At 27.9% G+C, this 24,512-nt stretch overlaps 1 protein-coding gene across 2 annotated transcripts in view; it reads right to left on the bottom strand.

Annotated features, from left to right (window-relative positions):
• Nucleotides 1-2,201: 2,201 nt before the first annotated feature.
• LOC100202719 (vacuolar protein sorting-associated protein 33B) overlaps nt 2,202-24,512 on the bottom strand; it is a 71,339-nt gene continuing 49,028 nt past the window's right edge. For both annotated transcript variants that reach the window (XM_065816671.1, XM_065816670.1), the window contains exons 20-23: nt 14,441-14,542; nt 13,977-14,070; nt 5,375-5,491; nt 2,202-2,759 (exon numbers count right to left, since the gene is read on the bottom strand). In XM_065816671.1, the coding sequence (XP_065672743.1) occupies nt 2,686-2,759; nt 5,375-5,491; nt 13,977-14,070; nt 14,441-14,542 (387 nt within the window). In that variant the 3' untranslated portion in view covers nt 2,202-2,685. The remainder of the gene's footprint in view (nt 2,760-5,374; nt 5,492-13,976; nt 14,071-14,440; nt 14,543-24,512) is intronic.

A 24,512-nucleotide genomic window follows, 5' to 3' on the forward strand; every position in this document is an offset into this window, starting at 1 on the left:
AACCTAGATTAATTTTTTCCTAAGAGCAAGAAAGCGCCTTAAAAAAATTATTCATTGCAATTGGCATCTATATTTTACGGCTATACTCCAAAGATGTTTGTTCTCTTGTCTATGAGTGTGCTTTTTAATACAAAATGAAAATACCAGATTCTTTGGCAATTTATAAGATGGCTGGTAAAGAGTGGATGACTAGCTTTTTAAAAAGAAATCCTCAATTATCTATAAGGAAACCTGAAGCAACTAGCCTTGGTAGGGCAACATTTAACGCTGCAAATGTAAAAGTGTTTTTGATAGTTAGGTGAAGCTATGGATATATACAAATTCAGTGCTTAACAAATATGGAATGTTGACGAAACTGGTGTATCTACAGTTGTAAAACCTAGTAAGATTGTGGCTGCAAAAGGCAAGAGAAATGTTGGTGCTATGACATCTGGGGAAAGAGGCACTAATGTCACAATGGTAACGCTGTATCTGGCTCGGGAAATACAGTGCCTCCAATGTTTGTGTTCCCTTGCAAAAATTACAAAGATTATTTTGTTAATAATGGTCTACCGGACTGTATTGAGGTAGGCAATGGAAGTGGCTGGGTTACAGGTATTGAATTCAAAAATTTTATGCAACATTTCATTAGGCATATGAAGCCTTCAAATGAATATAAAATTCTGTTGATTTTGAACAATCACTCTTCTCACTTACATTTTGAAACACTAAACTTAACAAAAGAGAATGTAGTAGTCATATTGTCTTTTCCACCACACTGCAGCCACTAGATGTATCAGTGTTTGGACCTTTTAAAAAGTACCTATCAGTTGCACAAGATGCATGGCTGAGAAATAATCCTAGAAAAACCATAACAATTTATGGTATACCAAAAACTGTATCTGATTCATAGCCATTAGCTATAATGTGTACTAACATTACAAAGGGTTTTCAAAAAACTGGTGTACCCGTACAATGCAAACGTTTTTGCTGATTATTTTTTACCATTATTTGTCACGGACCGTATAGAACTAGCAAATCTTATATCTGAGCGATCACACGGAGCTCATTCTGAAGTACGTTTAACATCATCTTCAGGTCAATTTGTCAAAAATAGTATTAATAAAGAGACAACATTACTTATTCCTAAAACTCCTAAAGCATTTTCTCTAGAAACTGTGCAACTTTAACCAAAAGCAGCACCAAGAAAGATACATTTGACGAGACGAAAAAAAAGGAAAGCTGCTATTCTAAAAGATACTCCAGAAAGAATTATATTAAAACAGCGGCAAACTAAGAAACTTAAAAAAGTTGAGAAACAAAAAAAATGATCTACCTGTCAATCTCTTTCAAATAAAGAGCATGATAATAAAGAGACTCAGTTACATTGTATATTAAAAAAAGTAAAGAAACAAACAAACAAAAAAAACTGAGAAAGAAATTTTAAAGAAACCAAAAAAATGTTCTGCCTGTTAATCCTTTGCAGATCATGGTAATAAGGAGACTCTGCTGCATAGTATATTCAAAAAAGTTGAAAAACAATCAAACAAAAAAACTAAGATGACAAAAAAATTAAAGACCACGATTATGCTTGTCTTGTATGTTGGGAAACTTATTCTGAAAGTCTACCAGAAGAAAATTGGATCCAGTGTCAAGGTTGCAATCAATGGTCTCATTCAAAATGTGATTCACATTCTGGTCTAAACTATATTTGTATTAAATGCAAAATGAAAATTGAAGACTAACATTAAATGTTTAGTTATTTTATCATAATATTAACAAGTTTTGTTTAAAAATGTGTTTAAAAAGTTGTCTCTACTTTTAAGACTGAAAAGTTTTGTTTTGTGTTTATTTTAGTCTCAAAATTATTAGTTTTTATATTCATATCTTAAGTAATTTGTTAAAATTGAAAGTACATATTATTTTATAAGGAAGCTATATTTCGGTTTTATAACAGAGTTAATAGTTGTCACAGAAATACATTTATTTTTTTATTGCTCAACTTACCCCGCTGGGGTAGGTTGAGCAGCCCAATAAACTTTAGAATATATTTTCTAAAACAAATCGAAAAAAGTTTTTGTCTCAACCATTTTTAGCATATCAAATTTTCTTTCTAATAGTGAAAAAATTATATTAATCCGATGTACCGTTCAAGAGATCTGTTAGATTTAGTAAAAATTGCCCAACTAGCCCCACCCTACTCTACTTAAAAAACACAAGTATTTTTAAAAATGAGATTTTCATTATCGCAAATATCAAAATCAATTTGATATAAAAATAAATATAAAACTAATAGATTTAGACTAATATTTTTTAACTTTTACAAAATGTTTTACATATAAAAAGTCTTTGCCTGATTTTTTAAAAAATTCTGTAAAAAACACGAACAAAAGAATATCACAATAGCATATTTGTACTATTTCCTATAAAAGTATAGGCTATAATAATGACTAAAAAATAACATTTTGATTCGTAAAATAAATTCTCAGAAATTCCAATTCAGAAATAACAAGGAAGTCTTTTAAACTTCAAAACATCAACTAAATAAGAGTGTTTAGTATCAGCTAACTAATAATATATACTTAAATAAAATTTTGATATAAACGGTAAACTTTAAAATTGCACTTAAGCATATTATGAATTTTTTCGTAATTTCGGATTATGCCACATCAAATGGCGATCTTGTTACAACAAAATTTATTCGGGTCAGGGCACGATAAGTTTGTTTAAGAAATCCTTAGAAGTGACAATTGATCCTGTTAAAATTATGAGTTTGTAGCCTAAAAAGTAGAAATGTTAATAATTTTACAAAAGATAATAAAAACTAGGGGTGTCCTGAATAACATTATTTAATAATCCAACCGGATATCGATTACCCGGATATTTAAAAAGTCAAATCCTAAAATATATATTTTATTATGACGAAATATTAATGTGATAAACCTTCAAAATGACCAATTTAGTTTAGAAACTTAACAAAATTCATTATAGTTGTGATTCGGCAGCAATTTGCATTCCATGTGGAAAGCAAATAAGTAGGGGATGTAACAAATCTGGTCAGAAGTTATTTTCCACAATTCCACTGCATAATCTGCAAAATTTTCATTGTAAATTTTATGAAGAAAAAAAAATTAATATTGAATCTTCTTCAGCTGCACAAAGAAGTTCAAAATGTAACTCATTGATTTCAAAGAAAATATGCGAAATGAAAAAGCAGATGTCTATTGAAGATTCCATTACATCAAAAAAGATATAAGATTTTAATAATGAAATATCGAAACAAATTTGTAACAAAAATAGCTATAATGATTGATTTAGATAAGCAATTGTTTAGTATTACTGAAGATCATGGATTTGTAGGTTTATTACAACCAAGATACTTAATCTAAACAAACATTTTTATTTTCGAGGACAGCACTTCCTCAATTGTATGATCAAATTTAAAAAAAATGAGTTTCATGTGTTCTTATATGTTTTTAACGAATTTGACAAATCATAATACATAAGTTTTACTTTAGATATTTGGACATACCCTTTATCTCATGAAACAATCATTTCTTTATCAGCACACTGGATCAAAATAAAAGAATTGGAGCAAATATGCTGTACTCTATCTTTCACATTTTGAAAAATCACACAAGAATAAACATAGTTGGAAAATTTATAAAAATGTAAGAAAGCTGGGAAATTAATGCACCAAGAAGACATATTTAAGTCAAAGGTGGTGTTGCTAATATGTCTCAAGGCAGTTAACTTGTTTAAATAACATCAGTCTATTGGACAATTTTCTTATTGCAACTTGTGATTAAGGATGCAGTTTTATTTTAAATACTAGTGATAGATTTATAAGTACGTCGAATAGTAAGCCACTTTAATCAAGTATTGAAGGCATGTTCAGAATTTAAGTTACTGTAACAACAACGAAATGAAAACACATCGCTACCTTTGGTTCAAGATGTGCCTACAGACTAAAATAGTACGTACTTAATGTTAGAACGCCTTTAAAGACTTAAAAGAACAGTTCAAATGTATTTAGCTGATCATAATAAATTGCCAACATTCACATCAAATGATTGAAAATTTATTACATGTTTAAAGCTTTTTGATGAGCTTATTAATGTTATGAGTTCTGAACTTTGCAGTTTATCAACAGTAGTTCCTAATATATGTACTTCACAAAGATTTTTTTTTTAATTAAAAGTTCATCAAAAAGATTGCTGCAGTTCAAATAACAAAACAACTTATAGAATCTTTAAATAAGAGATTCTTTTCTCACGATAATCTCAATATAACAAATGATGAAAGATACGTTTTACCTACCATTATTAATACTCGCTACAAGCTCAAATTTTTTCCTACCGATAATGAAGAATAAGTTAGACCAATGCTATTAGTTGCTGTAGTAAAAAATTAAAGAATTATAAATGGACTTTCATCAGGTATTATTAATAGAGCTACCAGCTACACCACAACTACAAGTTTCAATCATTAAACACCAAAATCCCCCCCCCCCAAAAAAAAAAAGTTGATTCGGAAGTAAATGACTTCAACTCCTGCTTTTAAGAACTTGCAGAATAAGAAGGAAATGAAGGTAAGAACATCATTTTCTGTTTATCAAAAAAGTTTTTAATACTTTTAGTGGTACTTTGCTAAAACTTTTTAATAATTTTATTATTGAATAAAATATTTTAACAAATCATCTTTAGCACTTTAGTTCTCATTATATTACAGAACAATATGGTGAAATAAATTCTGATCAGATCTGATTCTGATAAATTCTGATCAAGTCTGCCTTGTAAAAGCTGCTAAACTTGATGTTTCCTTTAATCACTCGATTAGAAAAAAAAACAATGACGTTTTAAACTATTTGAAACACAAAGAGAAGTTTCTACTGTTAAAAGAGTTAGCACTTACGTTACTAGCATTATCTACATCCTCGTTATTTTCGGAAAGATTGTTTTTTGAATATGGAAATATTTATAAGTAAAAGCAATCAAGGCTGTTACCTCAACGTGGAGAAATGTTATTACTTATAATCAAAATGCAAATAAATTTATAAATGAGTGATGAACTGACGTATTTCTCACATATATAATTTTAACAGTATTTTAATAACAATAATAACAATATTGAATAGAAACCATTAACATTAGATTATTTAAAAATATAACATTTCTAAGTTTTTAAAATATAACATTTCTAGGTTTTTAAAATCTTTCAATTTTCAAATGACTTTAACACAAAATATCTGGTATTTCGAAAAAAGTTATTATCCGGCTTAATACCGGATATTGAATGATTTTCCTATCCGGCCCGGAGAATCGGCCAGATAGCTTATTCGGGACACCTCTAATATAAACATTATTAAATTATTAAAAAAAGAAAGAATAAGTACCAAGCTGTTTGCCAATAAAACGTAGTGCATTTACTTCAGTGTGTGTGCAATCACCCATAAATACAACCAACACTGTTTTTAAAACATTTAATGATACCTTATTTACACCAGAAGCATCTACAACATAAATAAACATTTATAACATACTCAATGTAGCGAAAACCAATTTGTAAAACTTAAATCAAAAATTTTTTAAAAACCTCATCTTTGACAATCTATAACTTAGGTTTTAAATGAAATAAAATAAATACAAATTTTTTTTTGTTTATTTTTAATTTTAGAAAAGACGTTGCATATATAACGAATTTTACAAAAAAAAAAAGAAAAAAAAAGAAAGATAAAGAAAAAAGAATAAAATCAGAAAAACAAATAAAATAAAAATGAAAGTAAAGAAAGTAAAGAGTAAAGAAAAGAAAAAGAAAGAAATTAAAAAGCAAAAATCAGAAACAAAAAATATAAAAACCAAATCAAACAATTAACAAAAGAAAAAAACGCAAAAAGAAACGAGAAAAAAAAAAAAAAAAAAAAGAGAAAGACAAAAAACCAAAGTTAAAAGAAAAAAATATTCGAAAATAATATGATAATTGCTCCGTTTTTGAAGAAAAGTATAAGAAAAAATTTTAAACTTTTTTAATTTTGAGGGACGATATGTGTTTGATGGGTATTATGATATGATTTCCTTTTTTATTTTAATATTTTCATTTATTATGACAACTCTATTTTTTCCTGACTAAATGTTTTTCTGTGTGTGTGTGACACGTTTTTATTTGTGTGTGTTATTAAAAATTGTTTGTTTATCATTATTTTTTAATGAAATATTTTTATTACTTTTATTATTTTTTTTGTTTATGCGACACAATGGTCGCAAAAAGTGACCAACGGAGCCGTCCAGTTACGTAGACCTGGGAGATGTGAAAATAAAAACAGATTGTAGGTGGTGTCATTGAATAAAAAATAAAAATCATAAGAAAATATATAATGTGTGGCAAGACTTTTGTGAAGTAGAAAAACAAAGAATAGACGATAAGGGGGTATGGGGAGGAAAAACTAACGCTCTAGTCACTTTGAGTGTTGAACATATGCAACAAAGAACAAATATTTGATATACTGATTTTAGAGACTGTTGATGTCTACAGGTGTGATGGTGTAGTGCATTAGTATGTACCGTTTGGTCGTCTCGTCTGGTCTCGTTATGTTTTCGTTCACTTTCAAATCGGGTGAATAGAAAGCTAAACACACTCACTCCTTGCGCTTATGGGCTAGCACATCAGAGCCAGACGTAAGACCTACAGAATGGATTTCAATTGATCGAATGCACACATTAGTCACCGTAGGCCACAAGCCATCGCTCTTAGTCAAAAGAGCTACTGCCCCGTGCTGGCGTGGAATGATGTGCTATGGAGTGAGATTTTAGATCCGAGCACATAGTCAGCGAGCGCTGATCCGACGTGCATTGTGGAGCTTCCGAATGAACGTGTGCGTGAGTGTTAGCGTAGCCATTAGGTTATTGAGCGCCGTAACCACATCCAGCGGGATAGCCTAATGTCCGTTTTGTCGTTGTAGTGTACATTGGAAGAAGTCGGGGCTCACCAGCCACAAAGAATAAATTTGTTTGTTTATGCGACACAATGGTCGCAAAAAGTGACCAACGGAGCCGTCCAGTCACGTAGATCTGGGAGATGTGAAAATAGAAGTAGATTGTAGATGATGTCATTGGGTGAGAATCATAAATGAATGTAAAGACTATTTTGTAGGAGGATGAAAATTTTAGGACTCAGGGATTAGGTGAACAGTAACTCACGCTCTAGTCATACTAAACAAATGATAAAACAATGGCCTATGAGTAAACAAGTCAATATCGATCCGCTGGTTCATTTAAGGCAACCATGGCTAAAATTATCGCACCATACAAAAACAATAAAATAAGTAGATAACAAAATATAAAGTAAAATGATAAAAAAATATAAGTACGAGCAATATAAAAAGAAAAAATAGGCTAGTAAATGTGCTACTATATATGGCCTAAATTCTTGATAACCAACTGAAAACTGATAATCACCTGTGTGAGATAAAAGTATATAAATGTCGTTAATGTAATAAATTCATAATATAAAGCTCACAAAGCGCTATAATACGTGGGTGTAAGAGGTAAAAAAATGTTGGTGCCATGGTAACCAATCAGAATTAAGTAGTGGATAATGGTGATCCCCCTCCTCAGGAATGCACTGCGATTACCAATGACGTTTCGGAGAGCCCGAGATCTGCACTAACGCCACTCGTCAGGGGCGTGTCCTTGCAACAGATCTCACCGCCTGCACTCTACGTCATGCTAGTCAATATTGCAATATAACAGGACTACACTACAAAAGCCAAAAATTCCAATCCCTATCCCAGTTTTTAATACAGCTCCAACATTCTTAGAGATCTCATGAGGGTGGTAAGGGATGCGCGTGGTGTGAACATAAGCAAATATGTTAATACATATAAATATCATGTACACTTACATTAGAAAAGACGAACGTGTACACATGCATATATGCGTATGTATAAAAATAAACAATATAATGTATAGAAATAAACTAAGGCAAATAGAAAATAGTAATTAATAATTATGAGTAACTTACCGTTTCTTTTATGGCCGAAATGTGTCTTATAAATATAATAAGTAAATACCACTCATAATCATCGAAACTAAGAATGTATGTCGTTAGTATAAAAGTAGTTAGTAGAAAATATGGTAGAAAATGTGGTGACTCCAATAGTATGAGAAATATAAATCTCGCCTGATAAGTAGAGACAAAAGCTATCACACAAAACAGACTCAGATAAATTAAAAAATGATTAGCCAGAGATAAAAAAATACAGACATATAATCAGTAGGCAGAGAATAGTGAAAAAAATAAACAGATGAGACAATAAATGCGATTTTTTACTAATAGCTTATAACCACTGAAAAACGTAACGTTTAAAAACAATATTGTTGACAAAACGACCTAACGAACGTTAGTTCGTTAGGTCGTTTTGTCACTTTATAGTGCAAACCACAACAAACTAACTTAGCGACGTCAGATCAAGAAAACTAGATAGAAACAAAAAAGAAACAAAAAACCTTATGAGATTGTGATATGTCTAAACTTATCTAGTGGTATAGTTCAGTACATACAAACCAAGAATACATTTGTTATAAAAATACGCTAATACGTAATTTTGTGAAAATTTTTTTTTTTTTTCGCGCTCTTTTGCTTCTCACAAAAATGCGGTCTCATTCACACGTAATAACACAAATCTGAATAAATATACAAGGATAAGGTTAAAAAAAGATTACGAACAAAAGTATAAAATAAAGAACAAATATTTGATAAACTGATTTTAGAGACTGTTGATGTCTACAGGTGTGATGGTGCAGTGCATTAGTATCTACCGTTTGGTCGTCTCGTCTGGTCTCGTTATGTTTTCGTTCACTTTCAAATCGGGTGAATAGAAAGCTAAACACACTCTGGAAATATTTTTTAATGAAATATTTTTATTACTTTTATTATTTTTGTTATGATTATTGATATTAAGATTTATTATATTTATTAAATCATTGTTACGATTTGTCAGTACATAACTGTTTGTAACTTTTCTGTATCATTATTATCATTATTATTTGTACTGTTAATACTATTTCATGGTATTTACTTAAGATTAGATCTTGATTGTAAGATCTTTTGTCGAAATATATTGATTGATTGATTTAATACAACTTCTTCTGTTTAAGTTTTAGGAAAAATAATTTTTTTTTTTTGTTTATATAGAATTTATGACTTTTATAAAATCTCTTTTTGAACATCTTTAGGATTTTGCTCAGTTAGTTTGCTTTAAAATGTTTTAAATAAAATTCAAAAAAGTCCATAATTTGGATGTGATATAGATCAAGAGTTAGAACTTTTGAAAAAGTGTTTAAACCCATAAATTACCTAAAAAAACATATTTTTTTCACTCAAAGTTATAATGTTTTCCACTTAATAAGTAAAATTAAACAAAAAAATAGGGGGTTGCTCACAAATTAAGTCATGCGATAGAGAGAGGAGGAGGGTGAGTGGGTTAGACAATTTGTTACAGGGGGTAGAGTGTATTTAGTTTTGTAAAAACGTTTTTTTTTTCAAGTTTCAAATCTATAAAATCTTTTTCATTGAGTAAAAGAGCAAATTGAATTCCATATTGAAAATTATAATACTCAAGATGTTTAAAGTTAGTAAATATAAAGACTTAGCTAATAACATTAAGAAGATCAACTGAAGAATAAAGTTGGAAGGTGGAGAACAAAAGAAACAATAATACCATCTTTCAGCTAGAACTTAATGTAAGATTTATTAAAATAAGCCTAGCATAAAACATAAACCCTCAGTTGATGTACACTCAACTGCAGCTATTCCAATTTAACATAAATTAGAATTGACTTCTTAAATTGACTTAAATTTTAGTCAATTAATGTAGACTTTGTTGCGTCTACGACTTTATGAGTCAATGATATCAGTGACAGATCCAGCATTTTTTGGTGCTTAAGATAGCTAACTTCCAGACATGGAGCAAACTCCAAACATTTGTATGTTTGTGTTTATGTCAAATAGTGACGCTTTGCAAAAAATTGCGATGATTGGAGGATGGGAATAAAAAAGCCCTATAAATTTTATCTCTCTACCTCCCCCCCCCACCCAAACGTGAGGGCAACAAATTGATAAAATATTTTTTGTTCATTTCTTAACTAGACCTATATTCATCAATAAATTTTACGTTTCATGGTATTATCTCTCAGCATTCAAAAATTATGACTAAATAAAATTTAAACCCCCCTGCATCCGTCACTGAATGATATAGATACTATATCCTCAAAGATAAAATAATTTATTATAATATAATTCCTGAACAAAAATAGTAATATAATAATTATTTAACAACAATAATACTTAATACGCATTAGTATTAAATATTTTAATGTTAATATAACATGCACCGCGAAAATAACTTTTTGCTTTAGTATTTATTTAAATAATATATCTATAAAAAATTTAATATATATTCGGAGGTTATTTATTCATTTAGTCACATTTAATATATACAACTTTATATCGAACTATAGGAGTGCAAAAAAGAATATATGCACACTCCACTTCCACCATACTGATTTAAGTCAGTTGATGCATGTAACTACACTGTGACTACAGCCAATCTACACCAATTTACTCTATTCTCAAAAATTAAAATATATAAACATCATTTGGCATACAATTGATAGTTTTTTGTGGATTTTTTTATTTGTACGCACGTACAAATAATGACTTTCAAAGTAATAATATATATTAAATGTTATTTATTAAAATTTATCTATATTAAAATGTATTCACTTGCCAACTAAAAATAGTTAAGAAAATTAAAAATATTATTGCATTTAAAACCGCAAAAAAAATTTTTTAAAGAAAAAAATGGGAAGGAAGGGGAGGAGAGAATTTGTTGCATAATTTTGTTGCACAACTTGTTACAAGGAAGGAGGAGGAGGAGGAGGGGGAAGCGGGGTACAAAATTGTCAAAAATTGCATGATATAACTTATGATCAACCACTGTTAGTTGTAGCTCTTTTTCTTCTATTTCTTTGAAGTATTTTCCATTGTTTATTATATATATTGTATATTATGTCTTATATTTCATATATTATATTTTATATATGACACTTATATGTCATATATTATATACATTTTATTATATACTACATTTCATATGACACTTATATATCATTTGTTATATACATTGTATATTATATATGTCTTTGCAATAGTTAAAATAATTCCAAGACCGAGCCAAGTCCTCAATTAAAAATAGCATTTAAGAACCTGAGATTTCACAGGTCTGGAAATTGAAGCTAAAATTAGGATTCCTTAAAATATCACAAATATAGTATATTATATTATATAAAATATTGATAGGCATATTACATTTTAAGTAAATTTTAAGAGATTGCTTCCAGTCAACAGTAAGATCTTTGATGTTTTCTTGTTAAACAATCTAATTGTTCATCTTGCAGACCAAGATTATGAAACCCTAATCACTCCTTTCACTCCTTGATTTGCGATCATCTTTGACCTTAGCTTGTACTCAGATTCTTTTGTTCTTCTTTGGATGGTTTGGATCTAACTAAAAGACTTTAACTTTTTATCACTATTCCTATTATCTACTTTATAAACTTTATTTAAAAGTAATCCTATCCCATTGTCACACTTTTTATTACTACCTTAGGTTGATGAGATTTTTTTTTGTGATGATCCTAATGTCTTTGGTGTCTTTATTAAAAATTGTGCCTACTTTATAATCTCCTGAGTTTAGACAGGCATGAAGGCTTTTATTCTTTTCTCTCAATATTAAATCACACTTGGTTTTCTTCTTGCGAATGTGCTATTTCTAATCTTTCTAATTTCTTTCACCTTCTTTTACAAGAACTTGAGAAAAGATAGTTATTTTAATTAATTATTTAAGTTTTTTTTGCAATGATAAAAAAATGTCAGTCTTTTTATGTTTGCAAAAAAAGTGATGCTAAATTGTATCGTTTCCCTCCACTATTCTCAATCAATCAATCAAAACATTTTTTGCATTTATTTCATAAAAAGAATAAATATAAAAAAAAACTGAATGTCATTCGACATTCAGGTTAAACATGAAAAAATAAGTTATGGTATTAACTTAAACTTACTGTGACAAGTTATTTATCAAGATATTAACAAAAAACAAAAAAAGAAAAAAAAAAAAAAATTCAGCTATTTTGTTTCATTGCCATTTCGCTTTAATTTCTGACTTAATATTTAGGCTCATGGTTCTGCAGAGTTTTATTTTTAATTATAAAAACATCTGGTTTGATTAACCATTGCATATGTTCACTGCAGAGACTTTATAAATGATTTAAATTTAAAAAAACCAAATCACAAAAGATAAATTTTTTTATAAAGTTTTTTGTAGTTATAGTTTAAGCATTTCTATTTGTGACATCACTGGAAAGTTTTTACAAAATGAAAAATGAAATTGAACTTTTATAAAATAATTGCTTCTTATAAAAACATATATTTACGCACAAAATTTTGATTTTTGCAGTCACTACATAAAAACAAGGGAAAAATGTAGATATTACATATTTTGCATCTCATTTATTTATTTATTTAAACAACCTGAACATTGTTATAATTTTATCTAATCTGTATGATTTTATTTAACCAAATTTTATTACTTTTTTTTAATACCACACTTGTTTTATCTAAATAAATGAATTTTGAAATTATTAAAAAACTTTTATAAAGTCCTTCAAAATTGCTTTTGGAAACAAAACTTGTTATCTTCATGTGTAAATCATAATTTTGCAGTAAATTATGTTTTTTTTTACAAGTTATAACTAAGAAATTCACTTTATTTCTTGTTAGTTGTTGTCTTTTATTTTTTTATCTTTTGTTGTTTTTTATGTAGAAATTTTAAGTATTGTTTTTTATTGTTTTCTGAAAACATAATAAGTAGTATTATGGTAATGATAAAGTTGATAAAATGCTCATAATTTATTTTTTTAAAGCTTCAGAGTTTGAAACAGTAACGATCAAAAGTGTTAAACAATAGTAACAATGTGAATATTTATTGAACTAGTAAAAATTGAGCTTTTAAATATGTTTTTTAATGCTGCTTAATGCTTCTAAATGCTGCTTCAATATATATATTTTTTTTGTATTGGAGTATTCTAAAGTAGATCAAAAGTACCAAAAAACTATTTTTTTTAATACATAAATTACAACCCCCCCCCCCCCCACTTTTTTCATTTTTATAAAGTATTATTTATTCTAAGGTAACTAAAAAGTAACAAAATAAAAAGTATTTTTAAAACTGCAATCTATAAAAAAATTTTTATTAAAAAGTTAAACTGCAGTTTTTTTATTTTAAACCATTTTAAAACTATTCTCATTAATAAAAACACATTAACAAGAAACTTAGTATATAGAATTAAAAAATGTATTTGACAAGACAACTATAGGCAATCAATTTTTTAACCACAAGATCAATACCATTCTGGTGTTTAATGATATATAACTTTAGGCAGTTGATACAGGTCAACCTTTTTTTATTTTAAATAGTATTATTGGAAACAAATTTATTTTATGAATTATATTAAACGCTGATCTCTACATCAAAAATATTTATATTAAAACCAATATAAAACAAATTTTTTTTCACCATCATAGTATTTAAGTTATTTAAGAGATAAAAAACAAAGAAAACTTTCACCATTTTTTTATGAGAAGTACTACTAGGCAATATTTAAACAATAAAAATTTTAAAATTTTAGAAATTTGTTTGTTTGGTATTGGCATATTTTGACCCCCACAGTTTAACATGTTAAAAAAACTTTTTTGTGTTTTTATTTAAAAAAAAAAATTATAATATTTTTGTTAAATAATTTTATGTTAAAAGGACCTATTTTTCATAATTTTATTTTAAAGAAAACGTAAAGAATCTTATTGCAGACATAAAAACTCAAAAATTGCCTGTAATTAAAACTTATTTCCATTAAAAAGAATAGCAAAAATACAATGAAAACCTTTAGCAGAATTGTCTTGTTTGTGTTCAAATGTATTTATTTGAAATGCGCGGAGAGATTCTTCAAGCTGTTGAGAAAAACCATTTTGTATAATCTAAAAAAAAACATTTTTTTCAAAATTTTGCAAAAAGATTGTCTTGCACTAACCCTTTGACTGCAGCAAGCCACAATCGTGGCTTTTAAAACTGATCTTTAAAATTATGACCTTTATTGCAAAAATTTTTTGCTTTTCTAGTTATCATACATTATTTATACAATGAAGGCTTAAATTTTTTGTTTATAAACTTTGTAGATGTAATAAAATGAAAAATGGCATACAAATCTCAAAATTTTTTTTTTTTTTCCATTTTTGGTTTTTTAGTTGAATTTTTCTAAACATCTTTTAATTTTATCAAGCAGCCAAAAGGTTAAAAAAATTATACGAAAAACATGTTGACCAGACGATTAAAAGGAGTATTCAATACCAGTTCAACTAGTTTTGGTATAAATGGGGTATATGCGCCACCAAAAACATATGATAGATCTTTTGCTGAAGATTTACTGACAGCAACCGGATCTTTAGGTATCTATAATATTCAACCATAATAAAATAAATTCTCAATAATACTATTGATATGTTTTAATCACATTTAAATATACATTTATGTAAGAAATATGTATTCATTTAAGAGTAAAAAATATATACAAAAAAAAAAAAAAATTGCATAAAACTACAAATTTGTAATGTTGACAAACAAAAAAAAATGTAATAAAAGAATAAATTAACACATTTTTTAGTAGAAAATAGTTCTGTTACATATTACACAATCCAAAACAGTATAAAACAATATATTGAATATAATAGATTTCATGCACCATACATTACAAAATGACGATAGGAAAAATAAAAACATTAAAGTATGTTTTTATTGTAAAAATATGGAAAAAAAAAAATGAAATTTAGTCTTAAGATTGTAAAGTAAAAAATAATTGTATTCCTTTTTTGAATCAAATTTTTCGGAAAAAGGATTTGGTTAATGCTACAAAGTAGTTAGAAATTTTTGATTTCATCACACAGCACAGTGGGCCAGAATGCACTTTTACTGGACAAAATTCATAACTAATTTAATATTAGAGCTATATTCACTAAAATTAGTATGAGTACTAATATGATGTCTGCGCTTTTTATGAAGGTAATATTTTTTTATTTCGTTGCTATGGATACCTTTATTTTGCTTAGCAACAACCTACTTTTGTTATCTGCAGATATTTTATAAGTGCTATATTCACTAAATTTGGCATGAGTACCAATATGAGATCACACTTCTTACAAAAGTGATATTTTTTTAAATTTAGTTGTTATGGATACTTATATTGCTTAGTTACCGGATACTTTACTTAGTTACAAAGTGGTAAATTGATATTTGAATATCTTATCGGATTTTTGACCCACCTATATTGAATAAAAATTGAGTATTTAGGTAAATAATGTTTTAGGAATAATAAAAGCAAAAAATAGTGCAAGAAAACGTTATCAATTTTAAATTACATCAAAAAATTATAAAACAATAATATCGTTTGAAGATTGTTTAAGTAATTGTAAAACATCTGAAGGAAATGCTTTATGATTTGTTTGGTGTGATGTTGATTTACGCAATGATGAAATAACAGGATCACTGGAAACTAAGAGTCTATTGATAAGATCAGTATTTGTTGCTTTTCTGGATGTTTTTCGGCTGAAATTTTCGCGATAAGATTTAAAGTCTTTATTTCTAGCCTCTTGAGCTTCCTCTGACATAAGTCTGATGGGTAATGTAAGGCTTTTAATTATGTCATGTCCATGTATCAATACTTTGTGAACTGATTGAGCCATGTAATACCATGGATAAAGGGACACATATAGTCTAAAAGTGTCAAAACAATAATCCTTGAACTTTAAGCAGTCTATTTCATATCCTGAAGAGAGCGTTACCAAGATAATGTAAAATCTGAATATAAGGTTTTGGTCAATACCCAGAATTTCAGCTGTTTGTTCATATGCTGCAAAAGCACGCCTTGAGGTATTGCCATCATTACTTGTTCCAGAACCACCACTTTTAGGGAAATCAACAACAAGTCCCATTTTGTTCATAAAATCAGTCTGAATCTTTTGTTTAGCTACATATGCCTTTTCTTTGTGTTCTTTAGATCTTGCTTGCCACTTTCTTGTTTCTTTTTTATATGCAATGTGCAATAACATCTCAAAAAATCGAATCCATGCATGAAGACTGGAAAGACCATATTTGAACTCTCTGTTAGTATAATCTATATTAAGGATATCAAGACTATTCATATTTTTTGGAGAGACACCACACACTGAACAGCATTGGTATGAGTTATTTTTTTCAGATAATATTGTTTGAACCTTCCCATCAATCATTGTAAGTTCAATAATACAATTCACTTCAATAGAAGATCTGCAAACCTCTAATAAAATCATACCCAAGCTTTCTATCTCACTTTTAATGTACTGATCTTCTTCAATCACAGATTCCTTGGATTCCATTTTGTATGCAAATCTTATGGGTCTACAATAGGCTGTGAAGGACGACTTTTGATTTCTCCAAATAGGCACCTTTTAGTTACTGTTGTTAAATCCAGTCAAATCCAATGGGACAAGACAAGTAATAAATAATGATTCTTCACGCTTTAAATCTCTGTTAATGTCGGGTTCTGATAAAACTTGTTTATAAATGCTTTGGCCAGTAGCACCATCAAAACCAGCCTTACACGTTAGTGTCATTGTTTTTATTGCTTTGTCATTCAATATCAAGTGCCTTAGCACAGGTTCCTGAACTGCACAGATTCTTTGCAAAATATGAGTCATTAAATCTTTTAAAGGAACTGAAGCTGAATAGTCCTCCACTGTTATGTTTGCAGGATAACATTTCAATTTTGCATCTCTGACATCATTGTAAGCGGGGTAGATGTTATATTCTTTCTCCAAGGCTCCGCTTCTAATCAATTGATAGGAAGCTTTTGTCAGACTTGCATCAATTATTAAAGCCAGTGCTTCGTCTGCTGAATATTTAGTTGCTTTATCTGTATTTGATATATTTAAAACATTCTTGGCAGCAATAACAACAGATTCATCTCTAAATTTTTTATTAGCAGCAAAAAATAATTCTTGGATGAATGAGATTCAATTAAACAAGATACACGCCGTTTTTTAGTTTTATTAGAACTATTATCAAATGCAACTGGTTTTCGACCACGTCTACTTGCAGTTGGTTGATTGTCTTTTTTTCTGACAATTAAATATTCATTAAGCCAGTTCACAAACTTCTTTTTAAAATTTTTCACAGTATAGTTTGCAGATTTCCACTTTTTTTTATACAAGTAAACAAATCGTTGAACAGCATGTCTAAAATCAACGTCTTTAAAATCAACAAATTTTGGCTGAATAAATTTTAATATATCTTCAGTAATATTTTGTTTTGAAATACTAAGATTGTTTTTTTGGAGAAAATTATGAATGTCTAAGTTTAACAAAACCATATCTAAATAATTATTGTAACAAGTATTTTGTATTTAAAAGTAAAATGTTATAATATATATGCCGCCTGGACTACTAATACTTGTTAGTAATTAAGTTACTACAAGTGTTAGTAATTAAAATTAAAAGTAATTAAATTACTGTCAGTGTTAGTAATTAAATTACTAACAACTACCGAAAATATGTTGTTGCTATGTTATGCAAAGTAAGGTATCCATAGTAACCAAAAAAAGTTAACCTCATAAGAATTCTGAATCTCATTTTAATACATACCCCCAATATTGTGTATTTAGCGCAAGTAAAATACTGTTAAAACAACGTTAATGTAAAAATGAGTTGTTGCTATGCAAAATTTAGTACCATAGCAACTAAGTTAAAACATACATAAAATCTGAACGAGGATTTAAGGGGACGAGCAATCAATTAAAACTCGATTGAAGCATCATATAGCTCAAATAAATATAAGACAACACATGGCAAATTGTGGTAATTATTAGTTATTGTGCGGCAAAAAATAAGTTTCTTAAGAAACTTTTTTTTTTAATCTGTGATTTTCAAAGTATAACTGAGATAAAATGCTATAACAAATTTATTTCACACATTGGTTTTTCTTATCTCTAAATACTCTAGAATAACATGTACTAATTTTTTGTTTCAAAAACGTAGATGTAATTGAAATATAACACAACGTTGATGTCACCGTTAATTACTTATTTATAATTTTTATTTTTTTTTATTTTATCTCAATATTCAAATGCTTAGAGTCCTGGTAACTAAGGGATTTAATATAAATAAATTATCAATAGATTTCTCCTAATATATGTAGATACTAAAATTAAATAGGTTTTCAAGATTAGACAACTAAAATTTTTCCCATTTTGTCCACCTACTGGCCCACTGTGCACAGGTAGTTTTGTTTAAGGTAACTTTATCAGAGTTATTAAAAAATAATTGCTATAATAACTGTTTGATCATTACCTGCTGTAGACAATTTGTAACCATGTCTTTGTATTTATTAATGTAACTGACTTCTATGCATTCTTCATTATGCTCCTCAGATTGATTTAGTATTTGGTTGATAAGACAGTTGGCACAAAAACTACATGAGTAAAAGCCAACCTGGAGAGAGAGGGCTGCAAAGAATCCATTTATTAACCCAGTTTGCTTTGCAAGGTTCAAAATTAATATTAGTGGATTAAGCATTGCATATATTAATAAAATTTTTTATGAACTAGACAAAAGCAATAGACATGACAACAGCAGGTTTCAAGAGACATCTCTTTGAATATGTGAGTATTTGAGCTGGATGAAGTGCTTAAAGTAATTTCGCTACCGTACAGAAAATAACATTCTGTTAATTCAACAGAATCTTATGTCTTTGTAATGTTTTTGTAATTTTTAAAAATTTTTAGAAAGACTTTAATCTATTAGAAAGACTTTAATCTATTAAAATATTTTTTGCAGTTGTAAAAAATATTCTAATCTAGTACATGATTGAATACACCAAAAGATAAACAGATACATATTTTTATCTTTGGTCTATCCGGTAAAAAGGTCTTTATTTTTATTGCTAACTGTTCAATGACAATTTGCTTTTTTTGGTGACTTTGGTAAAGCCAATTAACACGATTCCCAAAACGAGCTTCTGACCAACTTGAATGATAGACTTCTTCCATTTGACTAAAAGAAGAACAAGAAATATAAATGATATATTGAACTTTTAAAGATTTTTTAAAGTGTTTACACAGTCATGAATCAGCAAGCTACCTTTTTTTTCCACTCTTGCTCTGGCATTGATTGCTGGTAACGAACATTACTTTGTTCTTTTTTTATTTCTTTAAATTCCGTTTTATTCTTTTTCTATAATCTTTACAAACTTGTTTATGCTGCCTGTATTATTATGAAGAATATGTCAAAGTATAAATGTTGACCTTTAAATACACAGTTATATCAAGTATTACTTGTCAAGCAATTACTCTTTATAAGAATAAGTATATAAGTAAATATATTACAAGTAATTACTCTTTATAAGATATTTTTAATTAATGTTTTTCAAATTAAATCTGCTTCATTGATGCATTTAAATATGTAAATGATATTATTAACATCGAAACAACCGTTACATCGCAGTCAAGACAAAAAAAAATGCTATTTTACTTTTTTCCAGACAATGATTTTATAAAAAAAATTTGACTTAGAGTAAAGCCGGGTAATACCGCACACTAATCAATAAAAATTAAATAACTTTTTTATTTTTCCCATTAGTTAAGTAATAAAAAATTACATAAAATTATATAAATATATATTAAAAAATATAATTAAATTATCAAAAATAATTAAATGTAAAAAAAAAAAAAAAAAAAAAATTTTTTTTGCGGTTTTAGGCAACATTCAGATAAAACCGCACACTTGAGAAAACATTGGATTTTTTTAAAATTTTACATTTTTTTTCATTAGTATTTTTAACACAACTTAATTGCTTTAAGTTTATTATTTTTAACACAACTTATACATATAAGAAACTATATTAAATATATATTATATAAAAATCTATATTAAATTTAGTTTTTTTGCAACAAAAAAATTCAGTAACATATTTCTTTGGTAAACATGTTTCTTTGCACAACAATTCCTAACATATCAAATTCTCACATTGTAACATTTCTGTGCGTAATTATACTCTACACTTTTTACATTTTGTAACTTTTAATTGTTTGGCTACAGGTATTTGTTCTTCATTATTCTGCAGGTGATTGTTGTTCATTATTGTTTTGCTGCTCATTGTTTTGGTTGCTCAGTATTGTTTTGCTCAGTATTGTTTTGCTCAGTATTGTTTTGCTCAGGCATTTGAGTACTTAACATAGAGAGTCTACGCTTTGCTTTAAGTTTAGCAGATTTTACAGCTTCCTTTGTTGCTTTTTCTTCATATTTTGCCTGAGGAACTTGATCACATTTTCATTTAAATTTTTTGGTAATTAATTTGGTCTGTATTTTTTAAAGTACTTATTTAAAGCTTCTTGGGCTTTCTTGAATATCTAATACCAAATGTCCATGAATTAGAACTTTATGTAATGTCTGAGACATATAATACCATAAATATAGTTATGTATACAGTTCTGCAGTCTCAAAACAATTTTTTTTAAATTTGTCAAAATCAATATCAAATCCAGATGACATCACTGAAATAACAACATGGAATCTACTGATGAGATCATTGATTCATTTAGACTTATTAGCTTGCTGAAATACATGATGTACAGCATTACCATCCTTTGAGGTACCAGCACCTCTAGAGCGTAGCTGGTCTACAACAAGAACCATTTCATTTTGGATAGCAGCTTGTATGTCCTTCTTTTTAGTTGCAATGAAATTTATTGATTTCTTTCAGATCAGTTGATGGGTTAGTATATTATCTTCCTTGTGTGCTTTGTTTTTTTAGTTGACATTTTGAAGTGAGTGAGTGAGTTGAATTGAGTGAGTCATGATTATGTTGAGAAATTGTTTTATGAATTATGTTGTAGTAAGTGGTGATTGCATTGACAAATAATATAATAATTCATTTTTAATTAAACCAGCAATAACACTATTTTAATTAGATAAAGATAGGCATTTATACACTTGCAAAAAACTAAGTAATTAAGTGTGAGGTTTTATCAGTAAAGGGAGTTTTATTACTCATAAACTAGTTAATTATTTCTAATCAACGTAAATTCTATGATTATTCTAAAAAATTAATGATAATGAAAAACTTTTGTTAAAAAGCAATTTCAAAACTAAAAACAAATCATCTTTTTATAAATTTGTTGAATAAAGTTTACCAAAATTATTCTCTAAAATAGTTTTCCCTACAGCCTTGATTATGGTTTCTCTAAAAATGCATTTATTTACAGTTATAAGCATTAATTGTCTTTGTTTATTAGCAATTTTGTAAAAAGATGAAAAAAATTATTGATTTGAAACAAACAAGTAAACAAAATAGTTAAATGTAAAATGAATATAAAAGCGTAACAAACTAAATTTGATAAGAAGAATTTTTGAATATAGCATAGTTTTGAAATTTAAAAAAAAAAAAAAAAAATTGTAAAACATAGCATATTTAGAAAAATATTTAAATTTAATATAATATGTAGTATATTAGAAAGCTGTAGTAATTAATTTCACTTTGACAGCATATACATTGTGTATTTTTCTAGGTAAATAAACTGAATTATAAATTAAAAATCATACAGCTCTAGATATTTATCAATGCGAGTTTTAAATAAGTTCAAGCTTTCACTTTTGATAATAAAATCAGGTAGTTTGTTCCATATCAATAAGACACTATTGGTTAAGAACTGATGACAAATATTGCAGTTTTTAACAATTTCTCTTCAGACTTTAAAATTATGGCCCCTTGTGTTGGGCTGGTATGAGGCAAAAATATTACTACTTAGTTCTACATTATTATTTTTTTAAATAGATTGTACATATGAATAAATAGCCTCTTCCATGTCTTTTTTCCAGTGTGCTTAAGCCAAGTATTTTGATTCTTGTTTTATAACTTTATTTTTGAATCTGGGGTATCCATTTAGTGGCATAACATAGAACTTTTTCAAGTGCAAAAATATCACTAATAATATCAATAATATCACTTTTAATGTATGGGCACCGTACTTGTATTACAAAATCAAGATGGGGTCTTATAAATGTTACATGTATAGTATCTTAAACATTTTTTTGTTGATGTAATGAAATATTTTTTTCAACATTCCAAGCATTGAATAAGCTTTTGATGTACAATTGGTAATGAGACTTTTCCATTTGAGATTTGATGACATTGTAATTCCAAGATTGTTTTTGGTATCAGAGACTGCTATTATTTTGTCACCTAGTTTATAAATATAGCAAAGATATTTTTTTCAAAAGTGCATAATATAACATTTTTCAGTATTGAATGGTAATTGTCAGATCTCTGACCATTTGGAAGCTTGGTTAATTTCATTTTGAAGCAATTGACCTTTCACAGAGCTAGCTACTTTCCTGATTATCCTCCTGATCTTGGTGTCATCTGCAAAGGGCTTAGAGTGATCTAAAATTTCTGGTAAATTGTTAATATATATAATAAATAAGATTGGAGAAATTACTGATTCTTGGGGAACACTGCTTGTTATCATTTCCCAGTTTGATGCTTCATTGCCTTGTATCACTTTTGGTGTCAATTAGTTAAAAAGTTGCTACTCCAGTTGCATATGAAACTTGATATTCCATATGAATTAAGTTTGATTTATTGTTCATGAAGTACTGTCAAAGGCTTTAGTAAATTTAAGATAAGATATTGATTTATTCAAAAGGTCCATTATTTCAATTAGATTTGTAAAATAAGATTTCTTCTTTACAATTCCATGTTGATGTTTATTTAATAGACTATTATTTGACATATTGTGTCAGATATAATACTTTTGAGTACTTTACAGACTATTGAGGTTAATGTAACTGGTCTGTAGTTAGCAATTAACCTGTTTCCTTTTTTGAATATTGGGGTTATGTATGCCAGTTTCCATTTGATTATTTTTTCCATTTAATTTCCATTTAATAAAATCTATTTAAATTTATTAATATTTAATAACAAATCTAATTTAGTTTTGGCGTAAGGTAAATGACCTAAATCGTAGGTAAAATCACCATTTTGTACATAAAATGCAAACAGTGAAATACTTCATAACAAGGACTATATATATATATATATATATATATATATATATATATATATATATATATATATATATATATATATATACATATATATATACATATACATATACATATATATATATATATATATATATATATATATATATATATATATATATATATATATATATATATATATATATATATATATATATATATATATATATATATATATATATATATATATATATATACACACACATCTCGGAATTAGGAAAAATGAGTCCTCAAATTTTTTCGAAAAAATATTTATTTATTCGTCTACATTAATGTTGGCTCCTACAAAGTAGGATTATGATACTACAAGCAAAGACAAGTAAGCAGGTGTATTATTGTGGTGCAAAAGCCATGAAATGTTTTTCCCATAAATCAGGGTAATGTTTTTCCCATAACTTCAAGGTAATACTCCTTATTAACAATACAACCTTGTGGTAAGAACTCATGATGAACTAAGCCATTATAATCGAAGAAAATAGTAAGCAAAACCTTAACATTTGATCCAACTTGATGTGCTTTTTTCGGTCTTGATGATTCAGGGTGTTTCCATTGCAACAATTGTGCATTGGTTTCAATGTCATAACCGTACATCCATGTTTCATCACAAGTTATGACCCTTTCAAGCAAACTTGGATTGTCGTTGACATCATTTAGCAGCTCCTGAGTGATGTTCATGCGATTGCTTTTTTAGACGAAATTCAACAGTTTTGTAATGAAGTTTGCTGCCACTCGTTTCATGCCAAAAACATTTAAAAAAATGTTATGACACGAGCCAATTGATATGTCAACTATATGCAACTTCTCTTATTGTGATTTGGCGATCATTCATAACCATTTTCCCACTTTTTTCACATTTTCATTCATTTCTGACGTGCTGGGTCAACCGGAGCGTTTGTCATCTTCAACAACTTCGTGGTCATCTTGGAAATGCTTATACCACTCATTTTTTTCATACCAGACTCACCATAGGCTTTTTGCAACATTTCGCACACTTTGTTACAATTTATTTCATTTTTTACGCAATATAATACAAATTCTTTTACTATTCCATTTCTTCCACTCTTCATTTTTTAAACAAGCAAAAATTGCTGAGCTCATAAAAACATGTTGAACCTTAGCGACTACCACAGACAAAGTAAACAATGAATATAGCTGAGAACTTTATCATACTTTACGGGCATGTATACCAACACACACAAAAAAAATGCTGACAATCGAACTCTCCAAATTTGCGAAATTTAAAAATTCCGGATATTTTTTGAACACACCTCTTATATATATACATATACATATAC

Source organism: Hydra vulgaris, chromosome 13 (genome assembly GCF_038396675.1).
Source record: "Hydra vulgaris chromosome 13, alternate assembly HydraT2T_AEP".
Lineage (NCBI taxonomy): Eukaryota > Metazoa > Cnidaria > Hydrozoa > Anthoathecata > Hydridae > Hydra > Hydra vulgaris.